The sequence below is a fragment of the Nicrophorus vespilloides genome, unplaced genomic scaffold, assembly GCF_001412225.1.
Source record: "Nicrophorus vespilloides isolate i.1.1-1 unplaced genomic scaffold, Nicve_v1.0, whole genome shotgun sequence".
Lineage (NCBI taxonomy): Eukaryota > Metazoa > Arthropoda > Insecta > Coleoptera > Silphidae > Nicrophorus > Nicrophorus vespilloides.
In genome coordinates this window covers 37198-59924 of record NW_017097272.1, presented here as the reverse complement: position 1 = coordinate 59924, position 22727 = coordinate 37198, and the positions used below count along the sequence as shown (strand labels likewise).

At 30.0% G+C, this 22727-nt stretch overlaps 1 protein-coding gene across 1 annotated transcript; it reads left to right on the top strand.

Moving 5' to 3' along the window:
* Nucleotides 1-14996: 14996 nt before the first annotated feature.
* LOC108559618 lies at nucleotides 14997-22349 on the top strand (the record flags this gene model as incomplete). The annotated part of the gene is made up of 2 exons (XM_017916952.1): nucleotides 14997-16107; nucleotides 22299-22349. Coding segments are annotated over exons 1-2 (936 nt in total), but the record flags the coding sequence as incomplete, so codon positions are not given.
* Nucleotides 22350-22727: the final 378 nt, after the last annotated feature.

Here is a 22727-nt window from a genome sequence, read left to right as displayed (position 1 = left end):
ATCCCCCCCCCCTGGTCATGGTCTCTATTTTTTTCGGCGATTTGTAATAGTCACATCCAGTGCGTCAAACGGGCCAGAACCCTCAAACAACCATCATCCATCGTCTTCGATAGTGAAAAACTTTACGACGTTTACCTTCACCATCGGCTTACAGTTTCAAAAGTGCGCTGTGACTTCTAACTTATTCAACATCTAATTGCATGATCATTTTCATTCGGATTGGATTCTTTCCATCATCAATATTTCATTGACATTCGCGAGCAAACAACGTAGTTCATTCATTCTTTATTCATCGATGATTCCCAATAGTACTAAGAAACAGTTAAGTAATTTTAGATTCTACCAAACTTCACTTAATACCAGATTATTTCAAACTTAGTTTATTTATAAACAAAAGTTTACTATTTCTGGAATGAACGTTCATTTGTATATTACTTTCATTCAGAATATTACTTTATATAATCCAATCACTATTTACAAATTAAGCGGAACGCGTAAACTCAATAAAGTTTATCGTTATTGTGGAAATAAATTTATGAAATAGTAAATATATATACGTTTTTGTAACTTCGATTTCACCATTTATAAAAACTTGGAATATAATCAAAAAGGATCATAATATTGCATTGTCAATATTATTTCTACTATATATTTTTTTTAAATTTAATAATTATTATTTATATAGTCTAATAATTTGGTATTCTGAATTTTGATAGATTCATAAATTAATTACAATATTAATCAAACAACATAATTTATTTATTGTTTTAAATAAAATTGATATTATTACGTATTTTTTTTTAAGTTTTTAAATTAGTACAAATATTTAACATTTTCTTATAAAAATTAACAGATAGTATTATTTGTGTTATTTTTTTTCAATTGTGAAACATGCTTGTTCATGTTATTATATTATAGTTCTTCTCATATTGTTAATGTAAAATAATGTTGTGTGTAGGTATCGCTATTTTTGTTTGTTTTAATTTTCTAGGAAGATAACTTATACATTGTATAGAGATAGACGTGGGTGAGGAAGAATTGGCTGTATTCGAGGCTTGGCACTGGAAGAATTCACAGACAGATTTAGCATCGTGATTCTTTTAATGCCATATCTCGCGTCCAGACGCGAATTCTTCAAGAAACAATAACATATTTAATCATAAAATTGTTCTTTTCCTGTGTTTAGGTATTATATTTATGTATACAAAAATTGAAATAAATAAAGAAATTATTTATATTAATTAAGTGTTATTTAATTTATTAATTATATTTTATATACAATATATATTGGCCCATTTAAGCTGTAGACCATAGTATTCCCGCATTTTTTTTTAATTTACTTGAATTAATTTTATTGTAGATTTATTATTACTACTATTATTATTAGTCAATATCACCTTACAGTTTATACTCATTTTATAAAAAAAACAATTGTCCTAGTAAACTACAATTGTTATGTTGCAAGTATTGTTTTCTGGTGAATTACCTAAAAATATTAATGAATACGTATTTCATCATAATTAGTGTAATAGTTTATTACGTAATCAATTGTTGGCAGCACTTTTTAGTAATGAGTTTGTTACTTATAATACAATGTTTTTTTTACACGATGCGTCAAACTTTTTGAATCATAGCTCATTTCCTGTTATTCAAATAATTTTGTCACCTTGTATCGAATATTTTTTTGATGCATCTACTTAATTAAGTTCTATAAAACGAAACTTTGTATGTCTCTATGTATGAGCGTATATAATTACTTATTTGTTCGTATTATTATCCATAAGAATCTTACACATTTTAAGGTAAGTATTATTTATGTAATACTTTGCTTTTTATCAGTCTGGATTGGTTATTGAAAATTTAAAAACAATTTAAATTTTTAGTCTGTACTTTATTTTGATGTGTTTTTAAAGTTTCAAAATGTCCGGCATATTGGTAAAAGCGATCATGTATACTTAATGTATATTCTCTTTAATTTCTGCATTTTATAGTATTTTTTTATAATTGGAATTATCAATATGTATTTATTTCATTTCTATTTACTTTTTATATAATAATAAAGTTATTATTACAATATATAATAGTATATCAATGAATATTATTTGACATTATGTAACATTCCTTTATTTTCTGTAATAAAAATGTAATTACTTTATTTTGTATTAAAATAATTAAGAATGGAACAATCAAATAGCGGTAATTTTATTGATGTGTAATTCTAAACTGGTAAATTCCATAAGAGATGAAGGAAGGTTAATTTACCATTCAGTGAGTAATATTAACCTTTCTACTATTATCATTGATTGATTATTATATAATATATTGTATGTATGTAATATAATATTCATTATTTTTTTATTCTTACGATTGTTTTCAATAGGCAGTTCATAAACTAAATACTAATTAAACAATATATATTTTTTTTTATTTCCATCGTATTATTGTTTTCTTTATACAGTCTAGTTTTATTGTGTCTGCTTTATCGCTATATTCATGGAACTGATTACCCAAAATAAAGGAAAATTAACTCGAAAGTGAAAGAAGTTGAAATTTAGACTATCTCTTGAAACAAATTTTATTTGAAGTTCGAGAGTCAACTGTACTTCAAAAAGATTTTAATAAATTATTTAATAAGAGAAATAATAGAAATTGCAAATTCATCTTTAGAAAAGAATTCAAATCTTGCTGAATCAAATAGGTTTCAGTTTCGATCGTGATTCACTTCCTTATTACACTTGACTTATTTCCCTTCGTCCGTCGCTCCGAGTCAATCCGCCTCGCATAACACGGATATTGTTTACGTGAGGCAATTGTTATTCATGATTGCATAATCCAGAGTGAGTTGAGCTCTGTGCACGCGTTTGTTTCTGTGTTTGCTTTTTGCCGTCGAATGGAGCAAGAAGTACCGTTTTCCGCGAAAACGGTTCAGCACCATCGGAACAACCGGAATCATAATAATCCCGTGTAAAATACACGATATGCGTAATGGTAATAAATCGAGTTGTGCACAGCGCCGTTCCGGTTGGATAGGCTCATAACCATTTGTTTTCACGGCCAATCAAGCCGAGGAAAGAGAAGAAATGCATTTTCCTCGATCCCATCGAAATACCTCCTCTCTTTACTCGTTCCATCATGCTCCATACACCATGCATTTTTCAAACGCAATATATATTAATAATGAATCGATAGACACACTGTTCAACTAAATGAGCAGCTTTAGCCAGAACCCATTAAAACCGGCTGCATAATTCATTAGAAAAAGTCAATACATAATACGCGCGTTTTACATGCACTCGACCAATATCCACAAGTCCTATTCCATTCCATTTTATAGACACAGCCATCCATCCATCAATGCCGACGAAATGCGTCTCTCGCTTTTCTTTTGTCGTCGGTTGTTTGTTGTCCGCTTTCCAACGCCACGAATCCAAATGGAAATTTGCATCAATTTCGCGCAAAGTGAAAACCAAAATAGTATAAAGAATGAGCTTTCTAATAGAAAATATGCAATCAATTAAAATCCACTATCATTTTTAAACATTTTTATTTCCTTACTTTCCTCGAGACTCTTTCCACTTTATTTCCAGCACTTAAACAACAGTTCATAAATCAATAGAAACTAAAGTTGTTAGCATTTTTATCAATATCCTTGTATTTACTATTAATGATTAATTATTTCCTATCCTGAGAATAATATTTGCCTAGTAATTACTCACTATAATGACTATTTTAAGTGCACAAGTTTATAATTAGATTGTTAGACATCTGCAATATATACACCTGGCAAAATGGAACGCATATTATTAATAATCAAACTGCTGTCAAAAGTTAACCAACATATAATGGGTGACCAATTCATGTGATACAGTAACTTACCTTAACATCACAGACATTCACATAAATCATCCATAACTCACATAATTATATGAAGAAATAACAATCATGTGATATACTTACATAAATGGGAAAATTCCAAACCCTTGGATAAAATTAATAACATTTCTTTGCGAAGTTCCTTTAGAATTAAATAAATATATTTTATTGTATATCCGAAATATTCAAGAACAAATCTTGAAACTAGACACTAATTTAAAAATATCCTCGCACAACTAATGGGCTTTACTAAGAAAATCTTCTTAAAAATAACATGCATAAGGTTATTAGAACTAGAAAGTGTTAAATAATACTGTTTTTTCTCACATTTAAATTTATTAGATAAGTTTTATAATCAATATAAACATTAATTAACATATTTATTCATTTTATGTAATTAAATTTTACTATTCATTGAAGTCCAAGTTAGATTAATAAAGTATTGTTTTTGCAACTCAGGAATGCTACACAATAATTTCTCGGATATTATTGGTTTTTGTGGTCATTCGGTTTTTTCATACTTAAAACGCATTCATCCATAGAAAATAACTTGTATTTCTTATTCAACGCTAAAAACAATTGATAAAATACTCTAACCTACATATTAAATAGAACATGTTTGTTGCGTTGAACAGCTACGATGAAGTAAAAATAACAGATCAATACAATATAACATTTTTAACTAAAATACAAATATTCAAGATATGTTTATGTTATCAATATAGAAAATTTTCAGAAATATATTTATCAATGTAACATACACTATATCTATAATTATACAGAAATAACTTCAAATGTTAATGCTAATTTGTACGTGTTTATAATTTTGTTTTTGCTATAATAACTTTCATCAAAGTCAATTTGACTCTTGTATTTTGTCATATGACGTTAGCTTCTTATTACCAACTGTATGCAACAAAGGGCAATACCAACTGTACTGTATCATCATTATTTAAAAGATATACCTAATCTAACACCCATTTTTGAAATATTTTAAGAGCATTTTTATTACAGCGCTTGTGTGTTTCGCACTTCGAACACTAAGTCTTTTAATTTAAGATGTAAGGTAAAAAGCTATAAGTAATTTTGGCCTTTCATTAATTCTATATTATTTAATTTGTAATCATAATAAATTAATATTACATTTCCATAATATTCTGAAAAGTGCATTATTAATGTATGCTATGCTAAATTATTCAGTTATCCATCAATGTATGTAAAATCAAAAAAACAAAATGCAGAGACTATTTACTTTATAAAAAGATGCAAATTAATATTCAAAAATAGTTATTATGTCATAATAATTAACGTCTCAGATTATATAATCACAATGAATTGAATTGTTTCACGGTTCATGTGATTTTTCAACAGCATTCGGGTGTTAACAATGTACTTTATAATACATTTCCAACTCGTTACATGAATATGAATGAGGCTCTAAAATTAATTAATTGTGGATTTTATTAATTAGACAACTTCCCCGCGGTACATACACACGAACGCAGTATACCGGTTTCTTGTGTTAACGATTATGTAATACCGTTTGTTTTTTTTTGTTGTTGCAGATGAGTCCGATAGAAAATGTGGTGCCGAACCTGGATCCCATTCAACATCCGGAAGTCCAGTTGCGCAAGAAACCGGACAAATCACGTGAATTGTTCGGCGTCCAATTAGAGGTGAGTTGTAGCAGTGTACTTTGGAAGGTAAAATCACCTTGCCCCCGAAGTGATTGGCCTTTCGGTGCAACATCGAAAAATAAATAATAATATTACAAGAGTTAATAATCCAGTCGGACAAGGTTGCATTCATTTGTTCTTCTCTCTGGTCTCGTTATTTTTATGCATGCATGTTTGTGTTTTTGCAACCTGATCTGATGAAACCTTGGCTCAATTATACTCCAATAATGTTTACATTTACGCTGATTTTTTTTAATTACACGAATTGGATTTATTTGTAACAAATCCTTGACTTCAAAATCACATTAAAACACGTAAAAAGTCATTTTGTATGCTTCTGTTTTTTGTTCAAGTTTCTCATTTAATATTATAAATATAAATAAATAATTTTTATTTAAATTATTAAATTTAATTCACGTATTAAAGAAAATGAAACTTTAATAATTTTAATTCACGAAATTTTACGAACCAATAATCGTACATAAATTTCTATATTATTGTGGATTTTTTCTCTTTAAAATCATATTTTTTGTTGAACTTTCTCATTTAATATTAAAAATATAAATTTAAAAAAAAAAATATTAAATGTGAACATAATATAAATATAAATAAATTATTTTTATTTAAATATCGAAATTTTACGAACTACATAAATTTGTACTTTATTCTGAATATTTTGTCTTTAAAATCATATTTTTTTGTTAATTTTCATCGATTGCACTAGTGCTTAACAATTACTAATATAATGTTTATTAATGAACTTGTAAGACATTAAAGGACAATACAAACAAATAAATGCTTGCAAAAAGAACGATTATGAACTTTATGCGAGGTCAATTTTATATGTTAAAGTGATCTATATAGATATGTTCATGTTTCTTCATTAAGCAATTTTCTAGAAACGCGCTAAATAAAATAATTACTAAATAAATAATGAATGTTTTTTGTCATCTTTTTATCACAAGGTGTTCCATTAAAATTTAAGGATTTACGAAGTGATCCGAAAAGTTTGGTAAACCGTGATTTAATACAAGAATGTGAAGAAATAAATATGTTATTGAGTATCAACAAGTAATATCATACTTAAATAAATAACGTAAGTTACTTTAACTTAACAAAACACATCACGAGTTTCGATACAAACATCATTGCGTACTATTATCTAGTTGTACATGTGTTGATATCGGTTTTACATTTAATTACTTTGCTCCAAATATTTATTAAAGAACTTCAATAAGTATATAGTAAATACAGCAATGCTTCGCATAATACAGGTAATTAATTACTAATAATAATAATAATAAAATGTATTAATTAGTTGTTTATTGACTTTCCGCCTTTTGTGTACTATTTATTTAGAACTTATATTAATCAAATAGACTTTAGTTTGTCTTAAAATTGTTAAACTGTGCTACAGTAAATCAATTAGTGAATCATGTATATAAAGATATAAACATAAAATTAGTGATAGACTCAAAATATTGTAACCTTGAAGGATTTCAGTTAACAATTTAGTATTACTTTACATTTAATCACCCCACCTAAAATATATATTTAAAGTAATTGATTTCATTATTATTCCTGAAATATATTATTTAAGAAAATACAAAATCAGTGTGCGCTTAATAGAATTTTCAAAGGCGGTTAACTAGTGCCCATTTGTAGAAGATTAAATGGAAAAATCGGTTAGTAAAAGGGGGGCGGCGGCGGCGTTTCCATAGGAAAACGGTCGACCGCAACAAACATCCCCAAGTTGAGGCGGCAGTGGGTGCACAATGTGAGGGGGCGATTAGCCGAGGTGTTCGGTATAAACATTCTCACTTAATATAAGTTCATAAATTGATTTTCCCCCGTCCCGGTTTGCGTTGTTTGTCGGTTGCCGGGTTGCATCGATTATTTTCCGGTTGAATCCAGTTTTTCCGCCAACGCCGCCGTCGCCGCTACAATCAATGAGAAGGTGAGAGGATTGTTTGTAGCCATCGGTCGTCTAGGATACGAACGTTTATAACGTTCAGTTATGTATGTATGCATACCGCCCAAAAAGGCATTAACTCCGAACGATCCGCGGAATTTTCCGCCAACTCCAACGACTTATCGTTCCATCAAAGTAAATTTTAAGTTAAAAACTGCAATAGCATACATATAATCTTATATGCGAAAATCCTAGTCTTTCCTTGTAATGTACTGTTTTTTTTTGTACCAATCGTCAATATTAAAGTTTGGGACTTTTCTCATCAAAAGTAGATTAGCGTTCATTGTGGTATGGCAAATGGCACGCTAATGACTTGACTTTTTTAGCCTTTCATTACATTACATTACATGTACATGTACGTGTATTATGCAATCGATTCTTTCGGCCAACAAAACTGGAATGGAATTCTTCAATTTTAATTCAATTTTTAATTATGCTATTTACACAAAGGACTTCCTCTTTCTGTAATGAATGCTTAGAAATAGACCTATTCGTGTAGCAATTACAATACATCTCGTATATTCATTAATACTAATACAGACAATTAAAAGTGTAAAAATAGTTATTCAATTGTATTCTTATACGTATTTACATGGAAAGATAATTATAATAAATGTGTACATGAGAAATAATATGCCCACATTTAAAACTACGAATAAATATTACTTTTATTGCATTATTGCAATTATGTATTTAAACATTTCCAAAAATATTCATATATAACATAGTGCGGCTTCGATCAGTCAATTTCAATTGAGCCAAATAAATACAGTGGAACCTCGCTTAACGAGCACCTCGCATAACGAGCATTTCGCTTAACGAGCAATTGTAACATAAATGACTCGCTTAATGAGGGACGTTTCGCATAACGAGTGACAATGAGAAGAGAAGTCTCGTATTTCGCGCCTGCTACATCATTTTTAAAACTTGTGTACACATATTATGTGTATTTTTGAATATGTTTCACTATACCAGTAAAAATCCGGAAATTTTTGGAACGGATTAAACTCGTTAAGCAAGGTTCCATTGTATATTCTCAAAAATTAAAAGTATCACTAAAATGAAATATTACAAGGTTTTTTTGTGCAAACATAAAACATAAATTTAAAAAATATGAGTGCTTGTTGTTTCTTATTTATTATATGAAATTGATATATAATATTCTACTTTTTTATCAACAAAGATTAATTAAGACGAAAAGATAAATGTTTCTTTATTAATTAAACTGTTGATTAAAATTGAAAACGTAGAGTGTAGAAATAAGCTAATGTTACAATAAAATAAAAGATCAATCTGGAAGTTTTGTAAAAACAATAGAATGACGCAGTAATCAATTATTAAAGTAGTATTGTTTCGACGCGAGTGTAACGAATGAAATTATGGCAATTATTAATTGATTTTTATCGCAGTGAATTGTAAATAATTAATTGTTATGTCTACGTTTTATTTTCATATTATTTAATCAGATGTCCGCGCACCTTCATTATCTATGTTTATATACAATAATAATTGGTTTCAATTATTAAATGAGTAAAATTGTCCCTAATCAAATTGCTGAAAAGAAGAGAAGTGATAGTTCTTATTTCGTATATTGATATGAAGGTAACTGCTAAAGATATTAGGTGATCGGATAACCATTATGAAAACCTCTCATTAGATGATATAAATTCATATCGTAAATACTGTTAAGGAAGCTGAAGAGGTTGAACCGGAACGGATCATCACGAAGATGGTCAACTGAAGTCCTTGAACTGATTGAGGCCGGTCTGAAGGTTTTACCAGATTGCCAAAGAATCTTCTCTTTTAATTCAATATGACAATATGAACGTTATAATTCTCAAACAATTAATATATGTATTTGATCAATAGATATTTCTTAAAACAATTCTAATTTTGTACTAAATATGATGTAATTTCGAGGTAATAGTTTGTCCTATTATGTCTAATTACTTTTTCAATATCCTTTGCATTTAAATATTAGTAAAGTATAAAATTAATAATTATCGTTCAAATTCATTAATTATTTACTAAATTCTTTATCAAATGTTTAAAACTAAGAAATTAAACTATCTACAATTTAGTTGTAATTCGACTAATTATACAAATATAAACACTAAATTTTCGAAACCAATAAATTTAATGGATTTCATTATGAAAAATAGACAATACATTCACATCAAAAAATAGATTTACAATCAAGTATTAACAAATGCAAATTATTTTACTTGAAAATTAAACTTTGAAATTTCCAAAGTTTGTACGTATGTGAAGCCAAATATGTTGTGTGAAAGTCGCTAATGTTTTCGTTGTTTACATGCGATAGTTCACGGGGACAGAGTTATTATAGTTGGCAAAAGGTTGATGCTGCCATTAGAAAATTAGTTTTTCTCGGCAAACGTTTTCTGCAACTCGACTTTCAAACTTCCGTACGTGAGTACTGCTCCATGTTCTACCACAATTCACCAGCAATTTTCCAACTCGCTCTGAGAATTTTTGCAGCAACGCAGATATTTAAAGGAAAATTTTAGATGGATATATTATAATTAAGATATGCGTATACAAATAAAAATACTTTTTCAATGAGCTATTGGCTGAAATATTTCTGTTCTGATTGTATTATTAGTATTCTTTAATTTTAATGTATTTAATACTTTTATGAATAATGAAAATTACATTTATTATTTCGAGAAATTCAATGGAATATTGTTCCTAATGTTCCAATGTTCCTTATTTACATATTCACAATATATTATAAATTATAATAAAATATTCACGTCCATTTGGTCCTGATATTTAACTTGTTAAGATTAATTTAATGTATATACATTTAATTAATACATACTTTTATTATTAATATTTTGTATTATCTTTCAGGTAACTAGCCTTCTGTTAGAAGCAGAACGTCGAAAACTGAACGTTCTGCAGAAGGAACTTCAAGTTGCACTCGAAGAAGGAGGCTCAATTAAAGCAAAGGAGCACCAAAAACAGGAATTACTAATTGCCATAACGTAAGTCTACTCTTCAGCAAAATAAAAATTATATTTTTGATATACAGTATATTCCGAATAAAATACACAAGAAAAATTATGTATAACGTTTCAAATAAAACTAAATATAGATTGTTAAGGAGATGATTTGCACAAAATGAAATAATTAGTTTATTATTTATGATACATCATTCTCCTTTTTATTCATTTATGGCTGTCTTCTTGTGGATTTTGTGGAAATATGTTTGGAAGGACTTTTAAACTTAGCACACAAAAAAATCACACATAATGTATGCTTATTCCGGGACTTTTCTTCTCCTTTGTTACAATTAGTTTTGCTCGTTAAACGCAATACTCGTTGTGCGAGGTGCTCGTTAAGCGCGGTTCCACTGTATATGTTAAAGTGATCTATGTAGATATGTTAATGTTACTTCGTTAAGAAGTTAACTACGAATGCATAATAAGCGCTAAACGAGGTCTTACTGCACTTTATACGGATAAAATAATATTATTAATATGTTAATATATTTATCTCATAAAATAAAATGTATTAAATAATAAAGAAAATTGAACTTAATTGCAAATATTATTGATAATATTCCATGAGCTCATTGCAATAATGTATGTGTTTTAAGATTATTTTTTTTGTAATTATGTTTATTATTTTATAGTTGTTACAATAAATATTATTGTCGAATTAAATAATTTTCACTAAAATCTGACTTCGCAGTCAGGCAACTACCCTACCACTGCAGTAGTCTGTACTGCATACATCGCAATAATATTCAAAACTTAATTTTCTAATAAGAGTGTTTATTTTTAGTTTGACTATTCTTTTATTTAATTTTAGACGAATTCAAGGCCAATATAATCATCTAGACAAGGAATATAGGGATCATGCATTGGGAGCTCTTTTGTCTGCAAATACAAGAGGATCTGGAAAAGTAAGTTATTCCTAATATCTTGAAAAAAATGATGATGAATTTCTTCAAATAAATTTAGCAAAAAATAAAGTTGACTAAACATATTTCATTTTCTTTTTATGGCTAAAATTGATTTGAATTGATTTTTTGATTGAACTGGTCTAGTAATCTAATATAAGCAGTATTTTCTGCTAGTGCTTTTTTCTGGAGTGTTATGCTTAGGGGTGATTGTCTGTCTGCAAATACAAGAGGATCTGGAAAAGTAAATAAATTAAGCAATAAATTTAGCAAAAAATAAAGTTGACTAAACATATTTCATTTTCTTTTTATGGCTAAAATTGATTTCTATTTATATTAAATTTATTTAAATTATGTCAGTTTAAATATAAATTCTACTGTTTCCAACTATGGAGATTTTAAACTGTTGTCTATTTTTGTGCTTTATTATTCATCGAATTCTGTGAATTGCATTTGTTGATACATTTCTCAATTCTTCAAGTTTTTTCTTGATTCCATAATATATTATATGGTCTAAAATGCATTATCGTCTTTTGTCACTGAAATAATAGTATGTGAAATGGAGATAAACTGGTTACTGCTGTGAATAACATTGGAATTTTATTTGTTTTTAATTATTACGGCTCTATTTCTGCCACTGTTGCTTATCACAACCTTAAAAAATGCAATGATTTTGTTTAATACGCCATTTAAATTAATATTAATTCTTATATTTATTATCCATATTTTTGATAATATTGTATAAGATTAATTAATAGTTTACTTACTCAAGACAGGGATGGATATAGCCATAGTCTTTATGAGGATTAGAATTTTTAGAAAAAAAAATCGGATTTAATAAACTTTATTAATTTTATAAAATATTACATAGCAGATATATTAGCGGATACCGGTATGAGCTTTAGCCTATTGTGGCCTTCCGAAGTTTACAGATGGATACACAAAAATAGAAATAATAGTATGACAAAAATACAAGATGAATCACAATAAAAAAAATTATACTTCCATCTCCATCATTATTTTTTCACCCACAAAAAAATATTTCAATTTGAATTCACTCCCTCCGTCATCTTTATACGGCCCTGGCACGGCCCTAAACAGTGTTAGCTGTCCTCTCCTGACTTAAGTATATTAATATTTTTTGAAAGAGATTTATATCAATTATTATTGATATACATTTCTTGGCTCTATTTCTACCCCCTTACGGTGTTTAAGAGCCTGCACAATTTTTTATTGGTTTTAAGGGTTCGAACCAACTTTTTCGTATCGTAATACAAGCGACTTAATTATCTTCTTCTTCTTTTCCTCTCCACACTTCACTTGACTTGCGCATCTTGCACAATTTCGCCAGCCACTGTCTTTATTAATTTGAGATTTCTTTACACTGGCCTAAGTTACTGGGGTCAGGGGGAAAAACATGTGGGACGACTACAATAATTAACAACTTTCGAATCGGGGTCTCAGCGATGCAGTACAACGGTGTTAGGGGAGACCTCGGATGGATATTGTTAATTGATTTTTGTGTTTAGGAGACTGTACGTGTATTTGGTGGTCTACAGCGCTACTTTTGAACTCTTAATAAATTTTAACGCCCGAATTGATGTCGGTAGCGGGACCTTGTTACTGATCAATTTCAGAGGCTGGTCGATATTGATTGCACGCAAAAGAAGATATGATCTCAAACGACTGGACTTAATTATCTATGCAAGAAATTTTAATTTTGAATTATTAACGGTGTTTTCAAAATTATATGTTATAATACACAAGAGTAACATGGGTTGCCTGTATTACTTGCATGAACTGTACTGCGCTCTGTTTATTTCTTAAATTTGAATAATTTGATGAAATATATTTGTATGAATTAATAAAATAATTATTTCCTTACATTATCTTAATAGTAACATATCAATCATAGATTTCATATAAAAAATATAACAGTCATAACAGAATATATAAATGTTAACCTTGGAAATTTACCTGACACATATTTATGATAATAATAACAAACCGTATACATTTCATATTTCATGGAAGTAATATATACGTGTTTCAATAATTTTATTGGCATATATAAACTAAATAAACTATAATTTAATGTTATAAACCTAAGATAATTTGGTTTTACAGAAAATAACAAAAATGAGGTCTAAATGAACAAGGAGTAATAATTGTAATGTAAAAATTCTGTCATACAATTTTTACAAATCACATTTTTTGTTTTACTATAATTAAATTGAGATTTATTATACTATAATATATTTTATGTAGAATTTCGTAATATTAATTTGTCTTAATAACAACAAAGGTTTTTTTTTTAAATATGACTAAATATGCACTTGCATTATGTTGTAATAACTAGGGTTACGTCCCGTTTTTTAGAATTTGTCCCTATTTTTGGTTAGATGTCCCGGTGTCGCCAAAATGTATTTTTGGGACCATTGTATTTAAATTAATAACAGAAAAATTAAATCTATTGAATAATTCATGTTCCGATTTTTGATTGAACTGGTCTAGTAATCTAATGTAAGCAGTATTTTCTGCTAGTGCTTTTTTTCTGGAGTGTTATGCTTAGGGGTGATTGTATGTAGTGTTAATCCTACAAATTCTAAATATTGTCTATCTATGTACTATCTGCTAGACACGTATATTAATAAATCAATAGTATTGTCAATTACTGTATAAATACTATAATTGAAATTATCCTTTGTGCATGTGTATTATAAATTAATTAAAATCTAATGCGGATTACATTATGAAATAATACACCTAATGGTTTTAATCTTTTGTCGGTTTTGTGGTTGTTAAATTGGAAAAGGTTCAGTGATCGAAAAATGCTTTTAAACCTCCCCGGACTAAATAAATTGCCCCACGTTGGTAGCCGAGCGCGCGCGGATTTGTAGTTGTGCACATGCCATTAAATAATAATGAAATTATTGTGTTTGCGAGTGGGAATGACACGGTAATCGAGTTTATAAACTGAATTGAGCTAGACCGAAGAGGATTGCATCGCTCCGACAAATGAATTATATATTACGTAGGAAATAATTAAAATATGTGGATATGTGTATATTTGTTGCAACATTTTGCCAAACATGAATTATGTACGGAAAGACAAATTGAAGTAATCTACGAGATAGAGAACTGTTGCGTTTCCAAAGTGGATCCTAGTTTATTCATGAAGACTCCCGTCTCCGTCCATTTACGGGATGAGCCTTCGCCTGAAGGGCATTAATCTCCATTCGCGAAGATTAAACTTTGCACAGCCCGACAGCAATTATGCGTCTTAATTGTTATGATTTTACTCCTTACGATTCGGTAATGAAAGGGAAAATGAGACGGAAAAAATCGAGGGGGGATGATGTGAGTGCACTTTTTTTTGCATCCGTAGTAAAGTGGGGTGAGCTATTGTATCGCTAAGGGTTGAATGGTTGCACCTTTGTAATACTACTGCGGAGGTTATCGAACGCGACGCCGAGCGCCGCGCCGCCCTACGACGCCGCCGCAAGCTCACCCTCTCTCACCCTCGCGAAAGGGAGTCGACCTAAACAACAACCCAACGTGTTCCTAAATGTGGCACTACTGCGGCAACAGCACGAAACGGTGTCGATAAATAAAACATCTTCGTAGATCAAAGAACAAAAAAACAACAACAAAAACTAACATATTCATATTGTTATGCTGTGATCTTGTGCGAGTGGAATTGAATGTTCAGATGGATATTTGGAGAAGAATTGTGTCCCCAATTTCATGATAAGAACACGTAAGAAATCGAAATGACCGAAAGGCCAGAGAAACCTAAGATACTAGGCCCAAAGCCGACGATCGCCTCGAAACCAAAGCACGTCCCGCCCGTAAACCTGAAAACCCCAAAGTCGAACGTGGAGCGCTTCTCCGCGCACTTCTCCGTCGACAGCTACCAGAGACCTTCCTACTATGACCAGACGGATAAGAATGGTGCGAAGGCGCCGAACTCCCCGAGCACGGTATGTTGCAGCATCCTCTCGCAAACCGCAAACGATTGCTGCGGCGTCATCCAAGCAAAAAAGGAATTGAACGGAGGTAAGACTTTGACCAAGAACGAGTCCCTGGACTCGAACAGCTCGGACTCGGGCGGCTTCAAGGACTTCGTGCAGCTAGAACTGCCGTCCGAAACGAAGACGCACCAGAGGAAGATCTCGCAACCGGAGTTCAAAACTACGACTCCTCACACCCACCACAGACAAGCTTCGCAACCGGAGCAAACCTTCCAGAAGCCGAGCGCACAGGTGCTGGCCTCGTTCCTTCCACCTGCAGTACCGGAACCGAGCTTCCCCAAACCGGGCAAACTGAATATGGTCGCGCAAACCAGCCAAATGCTCTTCGAACGCGCTGAGGAAAGACCTAAACCAAAACCATTATTAATATCACAAGGACAATTCCAACAATCCACTAAGAAACTGGAGGAACTGCTCTCGCAACGTCTCGCCGCCGACAAGCTTACTCGCTTAAACCCCACGTGCTTGTTAGATGGGGAATCCAGCACGGACATCGAGCAGAAGATGCTCGTACAAAAACAGATCCAACAGAAGCTTCAGGTAGATCTGAAGCAGACCGTGAAACAAATTCAGGAGATCCAGAGCATCGAGTATCGGCTGCCGCAGAACCGGAAGTGGAACGAGGTCAGTGGGGAATCGAATCTGCTTCTGTTCTATTTCGTTACAGATATTAATAACTCGCAAAACTACGTTTTATTATTTTTGTTCTGTTTTTTTTATTCCACTCTATTTCTAGATTACAGAATCGAACGGTAATGATCGTGAATAATATCACTAAATATTTCAAGGCCTTGCCCGAGAGTAGCAAGCCGGTTGCGTGTGCACAATAAATAATACATGCGTTACAACCACGCCGCATTGCGTAACACCTCGGTGTTTGTAAACAAAATTCTTTTTTTTGGCGCTCCGTTCCCATTCATTCATTGATATTCTGTAGCAGAGACACGGGTAAAGCGCACGAGTTATTTAGTTTATTTAGAGAGAAAGACTATAAAAAAAGCGATAATCTTCTCCGCGTAAATTCTCTTTTGTTTAGAACACGAGCTTCTTACCAAGCAGCCTGAACTATTTACGCATTGTATTTAAATTCACAAATAAAACATGCTATGAACCAAATCCATGTATAATTAGTTTTTATTCTTTTTGGAACAGTATTACTTATACATTTCATTTAAACTACAATTTATCAAAAAAAGAACATAAACTTCACTTATTTATTACATTTTATAAAATAAAATGCAAACTGCACGTGGTATCCATTATTTGTTTGTTGCCGTTGTCTAAGAATCCCTTGTAGCTAAGCGACAACAATATAAATGTGCATAATATTTTTAAATAGCAATGTCATGCAAATATTGTGAATAAAAATATGGATTAATTTTGATGACATATCAAAAATTTCATGAATAAAATTACATAACAGTTTTTTTTATTCGCAATATATTATTTTGTCAATATGTGAAAAAAATATTGAGTTCAACATATTTGACTTTCTTTAATATGAATATTTTTAAAATCAGTTGAACATGAAATAATCTACGTGAGAATATTTAGTGATAACTTACAAAAAATCTTAAAACAATACTTATTATTAGTAAAATATGGTTATAATATGTTATATTATTTATATTATTTGATCTGAATGTTGGAAAATCTGAAATATATGAGTGTACTTATATATCATAATAACATATAACACAACACACAAAGTCAGTAATGTTGCAGTCAATATCATTTTAATTATGTAATTGGAAAACTTATTCACAGTATTTTTGTTTTTGATTATAAACTTTAGTCGATGATTATACAGATTGTTTTACCATTAGTATTCGTCGTATAGAACGTATGAAACCATTTTCATCAAATTACAAGTAACACATTACAAAGGTTTTACATTTTGATTATGAATGTATTGTCTACAAAATTATGTATTTTTTACTACCTTTATATTAATATAATATCTATCTCATTTAAAATACCATAAAATAATATTACATTACAATCAAAATATTAATAATTAATAAAATTGTTTCATGATTTTCGTTTACAAGACTATTATCTTAGTTCAAAGGTTCTTTAACAAAATATTATAATTTGCTTCCTGTAAATGTGGCCTTTCTCAATAGATAGATTTACAATTTGCATTTCAATATGTTTAACTTTTCATAAATACGTTACTATTTTATTGAAAGTAAATTATGATTAAGGATGCCTTTCCCATTTTCAATCTGATATTTAACGATTCATTTCATTTTACTCTAATACACCATTTTTTAGCCATTCATGGATTAAATGAAGGTCTTCCGAGAATCATAATATTATTATCTACATGTAAATAATTGAATAATGGCTGTAATATAAATTATATTACTTATTTATGCATTAAAAAGCATGAATAGTAAATATGATGGTATGGAATATAAAACATAATATATAATTACCGGAACTGATTCTATGATTTAATGGTCAAGACATTATCATTACGACAAATCACATAATTGCAATCATTCAATTGTCCTTCATACTTGAACAACAATGGAAGATGTACTGTATATTCATTTATCTCTATTCACTTACGACCACACATATTACACGCTCTTGTAAAAACCTTAATCTTATTCGAATGTAAATGAATCCATTCCAACGTCCTCTACGCACGATGATCAAGTATTAAACAGATCCATTACTCGGATCGACCTCGCTCATCGTCGACCACTTGAATTCCTTATGCAAGAGCCATCCATCAATTAAGCGTCCTCTTCGTTCGATTAATAAAATTAATATAAATCTGAGCCTGTTTCAATTGAATACAAAGTAAATCCCCGGAGATATATTAATTAAATTATCCGGCAATTAGTATTCATGCCGAATAATGGATGGATGGAAGTATGAATCGTATATAAATCAGACGACAACGTCGTTTTATAGTTTGTTTTTTTTTATTTGGCGAGGGGACAGACGAAACAGTTAGGACCAATAAACCGTTTAAGAAATTGTATGCTGCATGTTTCGGACGTCGCGTGAGCAAACTTAATTTTCGTCTAGGATCAATAGCCCTGAAAGAAAGAAAGTAAATTAGATAACAACACCGACGAGGAACGTAATCCCGTGCTGGGGGTTGTAAATAATAGGGGAATGTTAGCCTTGAAATATGGTAGGGAAATTCAAGAAATGTAAGAAAGTAAATTATACCTTACTGTATATATGCAAGTGAGTCATTTAGATTAATTCTACTGGAGCAGTATTTCTTCATCAACAGTAATTTATATATACAGATATGCGTATAGGAATGACAACTGTCTTCTCTTCCATAACGAAACCACAAACTTTACAAAAATATTTTAAAGAACTATAGTATTTTTTGGACTATAAGACTCACTATTTCTCGTAGAGAAATTGATCTAGAATGGAAAATATGGTAATCCACATCAATAATTACATTCACAATAAATTTTGATAAAAATTGGTATTTACCAAACTTATAACTTTTCATACGACTTGTTTAGATATATTTTCATTTTTATAATAATACTAGCAAGATTTTGGTTTAAATAATATTTAATGTTTGTATTGAAATGCAAAAACTATTACCATTTATACATTTTATAATTACGGTACATAAAAGCATGACAAACTTATTAGAACTTGATACTACAAAAAGACTTCCGTTGTTTGATGTACGAAAAAGTTTAATAATCTTATTTGCATACTGTAAATAAAGTCTAAGTTGCAAGTATTAATTTATAATCCAGCGATTCTCAAAATTTTTGGTCCGCGACCCACTTTTGGACATAAAAAGTTTTTGCGACCCCCCGAAGAATGAGTATGTGGAGAAACACAACCAGAATTGATCTGTCATTATTTTTTTGCGACCCCCTAATATCTTACGAGACTCCCCTGCGGGGTCGCGACCCACACTTTGAGAATCACTGGTATAATGTAATTTAATTTAAATAATGACTATAATTACGTTAACATTAAAAAAAGATGAATCATTTTCATATGTTGGATAATTAACGAAAATAAGAAAAAAATTCGGCAGAAAGCAAAAAAAAACATAGTCGTTTTTCTTCTAGTTAAGTATCTTTGTGCGATTTCAAACAGTTCGGAATATTAGCGGAACCGTACTATGTGAGGTATTGCTGAATACTAATATGCATAGGAGGAAAACGTAGTATATCTATGTTTAATAAATTTGCAACTAGTTTACAAAATCAACAATCTTACAAATTAGTTATAACGCTACTTTCATCAACTAATTGCAAAGTCGTCCAAGGTTTGCATTAGCATTAGTTAACTAATCTATTTACATGTTAATGAATTCTATAAAGCACTTTATACCATAAAGTAATCTAAATCTCATCTTATGTTACTTCTCAATATATTTATTTAATATAAATTAAAACATAAATTGCAACTAAAGTAAAAAATACTAAATAATATAATTTGACAACTATAAAATCTGAAATGAAATGAATATCAATTCAATAAAAATTAAAAATGAGATACATCTACCCAAAGGGCTAACAACTATATTAATTTCATGAATTTTAAAAAGATTTTTTTCACATGTTTCAGTACATATGTTTTAATATTAGAACTCTTATAAAATAGATGTTTATTCATTGAAATACCAACAAATATTTCATAAATAATCATGTTTTTGTATAAAGATATCTGATGATATGCTTATGTAATGGAAACAACTATGGAATATATCTGATCTGTTAGATGTTCAACTACATCCACCACACGTAAATTGTTCACCCTTATGAATATATCTTAGAATTGATAATAAATTTGCAGGTCCCTAGGCATTCAAGTTTCTATTTGGTTCATTAACGGACATTTACATAAGACAAGTGAGATATTTCGATGTTAACAAGCGATTTAGCTGAATAGTTCCTAGTTCGCTTTTAATTAAATGTTAAATATTGACTTACAGTAGCTATGAAATAATTCATGTTATATCAACATATTAATAATTGTTAAATCACACGCTTATATGCATAATGTAAAGAGGTGTAATCTTATCGTTATGTAAGAGGAATTTCTGAATTATATATACAGACAAACTTCCATTAATGAGAAGGACGCGTTCCACGATTTTAGTTCCTGAAACTTAGTTTTCAGTGGTAAAAATATCTTTCGTAGAGAAAATGAAAAAAAAAATCGAACTAAAAAAAGTTTTATTATATAAACAGTCAAAATAAAATGATATACAAAATAGGAGTTGATTTTTTTCTCTTTCATTTAACTATTTATTACCTATGCTGAGTTATTATTTTAACTGATATTTCTTTATTATCCTCCAGTTAAATAATTGAAATTGCGGATTTGGTTATGTCAAAGCTTGGTTATCAGAAGTATTGTATAGTATAACTGAGTAATATTAATTAATTGTTATTTGTGTTGCTTTTTACAAATAATTACTATTAAATAAATTTATCGGAATTTGCACATTCGCACATTTGCTACTTGCTAGAAATTATAGAGTTTCGATAATGCATTTTTTTGTAAATATGTGCATGTTTAAAGCATATTTATGTCTAAATTTCTGTAGAATAAAATATGAATTATGATACATTACTTTTCATTTGTATGTATAGTGGAACCTCGCTTATCGAGTATAATCCGTTCCAAAATTTCCAAATTTTTTCTCGTATATTGAAACAATTTTCCCCATATAAATTAATGTAATATACGATAATGCATTCCATTTTGGAGTCATTTTTCTTACAAATTATTTTGCCCATTAAGCGACATTCTTGTTATGCGAGGTTCTCGTTAAGCGAGGTTCCCTGTATTTCTTATATTCTTTGTTAACGAACATTATGTATCATTTTATTAGGCTATGCTGTGCTTCGATGAGTACCAACCGAAATAACATATGTCACGATATTTCGTTACTTACGTTATATCGTAGACAAATTTGGAGTAATCTATAACTACTATGCATGTATAGTATTAATATAAAAGGAACGACACTAAACCATTCAATTTCTGTCATTTTTTGCGTATGTCATAGATTGTAAAAAAATCTCACATTGACGAAATATACAAGGTCACCTAAAAAATTGGAAAGTTACACCTTGTATTACAGTGTGCACTCACCTTTTCATATCATTGATTCATCGTAACTATAAAATAATTCGCTATAACGTTATACGTCTTAACCTACATTGTATTTAAGTGGTACTAAATAAATTGCAATGTATCAAAAATAGATGTGATGTTGCATTTATATTAGGCAACGTAAAATTTATAGACAGGTTTCAAGAAATAAAACTAATTCATGCATTTATATTGCAAAAATCATATAACAATTATTGACTTTGTTTTAACAACACTCTTTTTTATGCAGCATACAAATTTCGAGCATACAAAAAAAAAATCACTTGAAACTCAGCGTAACAGGGAAATTGCATATGGCAATGTACCTAGTTACAGTCAGACAGAAGTACGCTAAAGCAATTTTCGGCCTGCGAGTGAGTGAGTGGGTTTTCATTACTACCAACCCATGCATGTGTATAATTTTTTTTTTGGCTGCTCGCGTATATTTGCATTCATTATGCAACCGAAATTGCGACGCGCTGTAGGAAAATTGTAATAACGCCACGTACACATTTCCAAACAGGAAACGAATTTTCCAACCCTTATTAAATCCTCCCTCTTTCATTCAACCTAATTCAATCAGCGGGAAATTCAAATTCAATTTCCACTACCCAGCCATCAACGCTTCTCTCACCAAACAATTGACGAAAGAGCGTGAAATTGATTTTGATCTTGTCTCATTTTTTTCTTCTCGTTTGCAGAGCAATAGGAGCCAACCGGCCATCGGACTGAAGCACACGCCGAAAGCTCGTGTAAGTGATTTTGAACATTTCGATTCTTTATACATATTTTCTTTTCCAATTTAGGCCATTGCAATTACAGCGGTTTCGTAATGTGTTTTTATTTCGGTCTGTTATTTGTGTTTCATTTACAGGTTTATTGTTGTTGTTTCTTTAGTCTGTTTGATGTTTGCCGTTTTTTTTTTCGACGAACCTGTGGAATTCGTACGGTGTTAAATCACACTTTTAACGAACCGTCGAAATCACATTCATTCATTCGTGTTTGTATGTTAAAATTTTAAAAAATAAATAAAGAAACTATATTCTTCTGTTATTGCCATTAAAAACATTATTTAAATTATTTATTAAATTATTTTATAATGATATAGGATAACCCAACTAACAGGATAA